The sequence below is a fragment of the Ammodytes marinus genome, assembly GCF_949987685.1.
Source record: "Ammodytes marinus genome assembly, chromosome: 4".
In the NCBI taxonomy this organism is placed as follows: Eukaryota; Metazoa; Chordata; class Actinopteri; order Uranoscopiformes; family Ammodytidae; genus Ammodytes; species Ammodytes marinus.
Window position 1 is genome coordinate 28,392,006 of NC_137233.1, and position 6,824 is coordinate 28,398,829.

Below are 6,824 nucleotides of genomic sequence, written 5' to 3' on the forward strand. Positions count from 1 at the left end.
TGGTACCAAGACTGAGCAATTTTTCTTTGACTCACAGGCTGTTTTCAAAGTCTTATTAAACCTATTTACAGCCTGGTCCACAAAACCATTTTAGTCTGTATGTTTAGGTCATATCTCCATGACAACACTGAGGGGGGTGAATTTTTTTGGACCATGCTAGTTTTTATTCTTTTGGAGGTTAAAATGTATTGGCGCGATCTCTTGAGTGACAGCTCTCCGCCCGTTGTCCCTAACTTTGCCTCGGAGGTATACGTCAGCTATCTCCCTCCCCCGGCGTGAGGCGGAGTAAAAATCTCACAAAATGGCGACGCGCACAAACCAGGATTATTGGATGCCGTGTGAATAACTGAGGTCAGCCCTGATGCTACATCCATATTATTTACTATTAGGAACATATTCAAATATGAGGTTCAACCAAAATCAGACAAAATTCTCCTTGAATACAAAACGTTTATTAGTTTGCATGTCAAATGACCTGTTTTTAAAATAAAGCTAAAATGTTGTGTTCTGCTGAATACTGTCTGACACTGTAGTACACATGTTTATGATGTCACTCAGGACAGTCTCTTAATCATTCATGTCATTTCTCTTGAAGCAAACAAGGAGCTTCTCCATATTGGTTCTTTATACACTTGAATCCCTCAGTCAACAGAACTCCTGGTAAAAGTCTCATCCACCTCTTCCCTCCGTTGTCCACTGGGTGTCTAGGCGCTAGGCGTTATCTGTAATGGAGTAAAAAACATTAAAGCAAAGAGGAGATGTCCTTGTTAGTTGAGGCACTGACATAGCTTTGTGTCTGTAGCTAAGCCCCAGTAAATCCAAATCGGTCGATCTGGTATTATTACCTTTCTCATCCACCTTGAAGTTCTCCGGCAGCAGATTGTCCTGCCGGTTGCCCAGGCTGAAGGCCAGGAAGGAGAGGCTGAGTGAGTCCATGATGCTGATGATAGCCAGTATGTAGGCCCAGCGCACAGTGCAGTTGCCCAGTGTGTATTTGTCGGTCCGCTGGCCACACATGCGCTTCACCTCGTCCGAGTCCCAGCCGTCCGGATAGATCATGCAGCCAATCACCATGCATGTGCCTAAACAGGGGAGAGAGTTTGTACTTTATGTTAGTTCAAAATCATTACATTAAAATCAACAGACATGTCATGGTTCAGGCTTATCACATGCATCGATTTAAAAAAAAAAAAAAAAATCCATTAATGGAGAAAATAATCATTAGTTGCAATCCTGTAAAAAGATATAAGAAAAGTATGAGTTGTGTGTCAACCAAATAGCCTACAGTTACACTGAATACAAACATAATAATAATCTAATGATATACTCTAATATATAACAGCAGAGCCGGCCCAAGCCTTCAGGGGGCCCTAAGCGAAATATGATTAGGGGGCCCCTCTCCAATGTTAGCGCTGCTGAAACTATAGATCTTTGTTAAATATCATTCACACACCCAGTGTTTTCCGCTAGTGCCTCCACTGTGCGGCTGTGCGAAAGTATTAGACAGCCGAGATTCAGACCCTCCTAGGGGGGTCCGGGGGTATGCCCCCCCGGGAGATTTTTTTAACCTTTTTAAAGTGAAATGCATGAATCTGGTAGCCTGGAAATCCTGACCCTGATATCTTGAACGATAGAGGGTCTGGCGACGATCAATAGTAATTTCCAACTCTAGGGGCGGCTCCTACTCGTGCATTTCAAATGCCACTGCACGCAGTTGGATAGCACTACAACCAATCAGAGCGATGCACAAGTGACGTAAGCCCCGTTCGTTTAGCGAACAGCTGTTAAACTGTTCAATTAAACGTTTGCCGTTGTCGGTCGGCAAAACAGAACATTCCACTTACTTGCTAGTGAAAGCTATGAGTCCCGTCTTCCAATTCGTTAAGGGTCGAGGCCAAAGCAGTCTCAAACTCACACAACATATCCGCAGCCATCTTTGATGTTTACTATCACAGCTTCGACGTCGCATGCACGTCACTGTCGTCATCCGGTTACGTCCTCCCCAGAGCACCATATAAAGGGCTCTGGCGCGCCCATATTAGATAGAACCAATTGAAACGTTATACCAGATTTCTGGTAGTCTTGATAAGCTTCAACGGAGCGTCTCCAGACCAACACGCGCAGCAAATTTAATTTGCCAGCGCCTAGTGGCAGGTCTGGGAATGCCAGGCTATGAATCTGGTGCACTTTGAGAGGAAAATTAAGAGGCTAAATCTGAGAAATTTTGTTTGAACAAATAATTTGGAGACACTGGGTCAGATGAATTAGAAGCTATTGAAGAAGGACACATGGATTTTCCATAAAAATATTAATATAAAATAAAATATTATGGGTTGGGCTTGGAGCTCTTTTTCTTTTACGGGACATATTTCTCTGTAATATAGTGAATGCATTTAAATGCAGTGTGAGGAACGAAGCAGAAGAACTCTGTTGTCCAGCTACTGTATCTTTTTTTCCACAGACAAGGCTGACATAGGCTATAGACTATACACAGTGCATGGGCAACTGAGGGCAGCCCCATTTCCAATTGTTTTTAAATAAACTCAATACACACTGTGCATGGATGTGAACGTGACATGATCAGATAATTTCGGATTTCCTCCCAGATGAACTGATTACATTTTTAGGCTATTAATTATCTAGACCAAAACATTTTATTCCTTTTTTTGTATGACAACTCACATTTGCATAGTATGATGTTAATATCAAACACACAAACTAAAAAAAAAAAAAAAAAAAAAAAAAATTTTTTTTTTTTTTTTTTTTAGGGGGCCCCCCAGGCAGTCGGGGGCCCTAAGCGGCCGCTTAGTTCGCTTATGCCTCGGGCCGGCTCTGTATAACAGCATATAAGTGTTTTACTTTAGGCACAGTTTCCATTTTACTTTCATAACATTTCTCTAAGCAGGACTTTTACTGATAAGAGAAAGAGATCTCACACACACACACACACACACACACACACACACACACACACACACACACGGGTAGGTCGCCTAGCAACTACAGACCATCTCAACTCCAGAAAGAGCAACTTGTTCATCCATTATTGACTGCAGACAGCCTGCCCAGCACTGCCCACCACCTCAGCATGCATGGCCACTAGATCAACACAAACACACACTGGTCTCACATTCACTGTGACACACACTCACATCCTCAAGTTCTCATGCTCACTTAGTCAAGTCTCCGTCTCATTTCTCAAGACAGATGATCATTAAAACTTCTCATCAGCTTATTAACACAACAGGAAGTTAGATGTTGGTGCCACCGGAAACAATTAGTACTCAATTATTCTATTAGAGGTGTATGATAGAACCTTTTTAACAGCTCATATACCATTGGTTAATGTCGCCCATAGTCCCCTCTAACAACTATCCTTAATAACTTGACTGACTTTCAAAAAATAGATGCAAAATACTATATGAAACTCCTGTGTTCTGAGCCCAAAGTAAACCTTTTGGACTAATTAAGAGGGTAGCCTGGATTTTTAAATAAATTATTATGTGTGTAATATCCAAACATGGATATGACTCATTAAGTTAGAGGCTCAATATACAGAAGGTAAAAGTCTGGCATTTATCTGAGCGCGTGCACACACACACACACACACACACACACACACACACACAGATGGAGAACGGCACGCTTTGAGGGATATAAAGAGGGAGAGGAGAAAGTGTAACATCAAACCTCCGGGTTAATCTCATGGCTCTTGCTTTCACTTGCAGCTACATCTGTTGACAAGCTGCTTCATGTTTCATAGACGGGTTACGTTTCACTTCTGTCTGTGGGCCTGTGTGTGTGGCAACCTACTTATGTTGTACTGAAATGTGTGCCTCTTTATTTCTAGACTTGGTCTTTCATTGATATTCTATAGTGTGGGAGTTGTTTTGTATTTCTGTATGAGTCCAAAATCTTTTATCTTTGCATAACGACCCATAGGTTTCGTTTACTGATGTTTCCTTCTATCCACTGGAGGAAAGTAACTAAGTACATTGACTCAAGTCCATTTCATGGTTCTTCATATTTCAACAAACCCCACTTTAATTCAGAGGTAAATACTGTAATTACTAATTGTTTAGCTATACTTTCTAGTCCTTTAAATTTGCAAACACTGAACACTACACAACTCAACACTTTTTAGTTAAAAATAAACTATTTGACAGTCAAATGTTCAATGCAAGACTTACTGTATATTAATGTATTTCTACATTGTAGTAGCCTATCTGCTACTTAAAGGCCTACTTCACCGGTTTGAATATGAAGGTGTATTGAATTCTGAGATCCTATGTAGTATAAATGTGCAAAACATTTTTAAATTGGTTCATCCTAGCCTGAGAAAAGGCAGAAAGAGTTTTTTTTTTTAACCCTATATTAATCTTACTGTGACATCACAGTAAGATAAATATAGGGTTAAAAAAAAATGACTTTGTAAATATTACTGTGATGTCACAGTAGGAGAAATCACAGTAATATTTACAAAGTAAGTTTTTTTTTTTAACCCTATATTTATCTTACTGTGATGTCACAGTAAGATTAATATAGGGTTAAAAAAAACACTCTTTCTGCCTTTTCTCAGGCTAGGATGAACCAATTTCAATTTTTTTTGCACATTTATACTACATAGGATCTCAGAATTCAATACACCTTCATATTCAAACCGGTGAAGTAGGCCTTTAACTTAAAGGTAGGCCTACAGGGTAGGGAATCTATCTGATTTTTTCAAAAGGAACTTGGTAGAAATATATTTGTGCATTAGGCCTTTTTTTATCTGTGTATAATTGCTGGGAAATAAAAGTGTGTAGGCCAAGTGTCTACAGTAGCAGAGATTGTGTATTTGTGTGTAGTTTTGTTTCTGCATTTTTTTTGTAGCCTATATGAACTATGTTTTGCTATGAATGTAGTCCTACGTTTAATATGGATTACAACACCTATCAGCCGCTTCTTTTAGGGAACCTGAACCTCTCCATGATGCAGCAGGCAGCCACAAACATTAATAGGCCTTTCACACCGCCGCAAAATCGGAGCTAGTTCTGGGCTTGTTCGGAGTTAGAGCCAGTGTTTTGGTTTCACACCGCCAGAGAGCCTGCTCCGGGCCGTAAAAACCGGGGGAACTCATACCCCAGGATTGAGCAGGGTTTGATAAGAACTGCTTGCGCGAACGGTTGGGGGAGGGATTATCCTGACCAACCAGAGCAACTCAAACCTCATGCCCGCCATATTTAAAAACACCGCTACTACGAGACGTAAACATAACATAATTACCGAACGTAGCGATCAAATTGACCGGCGAGAATACGCTGTATGGGTCCTGTTTGCTTAAGAAAGCAAAGCGAGAGCCAACAAGTGTAAAAATAAGACGTATTCGCCGCTGTTGTTGTGCTTAAAGCTAGCGGTAGCTTTAGCGTTAGCCACAAGAGCAGCGGCGTCGGGTGACGTACACACACGTTTACAGTGACGTCATGACGTTGCTCTCTTGCCGGCTCCATGGCTGTCTCCGGTCGATGTGAAACCAACCGGTTCATAACTGGGATAAGGCTGTAACCAGTTTTGAACTGACCCCAACACCAGCCTGGAACTGACTCTTGGTTCATTTTGGTGTGAAAGGCCTATGAGTCACACAGGACAGGTGCTCACTGGAGGCCAGCTGCATCCAGGCGCAGATCTTGTAGACGCTGCCGGCGTTGCAGAAGAAGAAGAGGCTGAAGCAGACGATGCTGGCCACGATCAGCAGCATGGAGATGCCCACAAAGAACATGGCCGTCTTGAAGGCTCCGGACGGGATGGAGCTGAAGTCCAGCGGGCTCCCTTTGCACGTGAGCTCCGAGGTGAGCGCGTTCCCGATGCAGTAGTGGAAGAGGCCGAAGTAGCCGGCCTGCGGCGTGTGCACGCTATCCCCGATCCAGTACGGCTGGATGAACACCACCGTGGTGATGACGGCGAAGGTGATGGTGAAAACCGTCCACAGCACGCCCATGGCCCGGGCGTTACGCACGTAGTTGGTGTGGTAGATTTTGGCCGCTTCTTGAGCCGGGAGCATGATGGCGAGAGGGTGGACTTCTCAAGGTGGAATTAGAAGGGGGTAAAAAAATAAATAAAAATTGTTTAAAATAAAAATATCTGAACCTTTAAAAAGTGAACAGATAGCAGTATTAACTTTCCTGTAAAATAGCCTACGCCTGTTGCCACAGTCTGTGAATCCCTCTTTTCCAAGTGCTGGAGCAGGCTAAATATGACAAGAAGTGACTCCTAACATTAGGTTACAACTAGCACCACAGCAGCTAACTCTCCATACACTGACTTTCTGCTGGGTACCATAGCAGCAGTAAACGTCCTCCGGTGTGTTTAAAGCGATTGGCCCATTTGTCCCCTCTGCCTCAGAGTTTCCTCTCCTGATAATGAATGATTAATGGTCAAAAGATCTGCAGGCGAGAGAAACACAGTGGAGCCACTCCAGCTGGTGGCAAGCAAGGTTATTATCTCCCTTTCCCTTTTCACGAAGGGCATGGTGTTTAATCACTTCAAGTTGTATATATTCAATTGCAAAAGTTACATTAAATAATACACTTTTTTGAATTTGTCCTTTAATATAACATTGTATACAATTGAATTGCAATTCAGAGGCAAGAGATGTGGTGCCACAACTCCAGCCAAATTATATGAGGTGCTGTTTAGGCATGCACACAAACCACTTTCACCTTGCACAAACACTACCTTTCCCCAAATACACCGTCACAAGCTTTGTGTTTGAAAATACATTTTGAAATTCAACCAAAAGAAGGTGAGGCCTCAGCAGTCTTAGCTAAACACATTTAGTGACCCCG

At 42.3% G+C, this 6,824-nt stretch overlaps 1 protein-coding gene across 1 annotated transcript; it reads right to left on the minus strand.

Annotated features, from left to right (window-relative positions):
• Window positions 1-711: 711 nt before the first annotated feature.
• Window positions 712-6,040, minus strand: lhfpl5a (LHFPL tetraspan subfamily member 5a; the record flags this gene model as incomplete). Its single annotated transcript, XM_080026622.1, has 3 exons — window positions 712-722; window positions 846-1,082; window positions 5,638-6,040. The coding sequence occupies 3 exons, from the start codon at window positions 6,038-6,040 to the stop codon at window positions 712-714; spliced, it is 651 nt and encodes a 216-aa protein (XP_079882748.1).
• Between the last annotated feature and the right edge of the window lie 784 nt (window positions 6,041-6,824).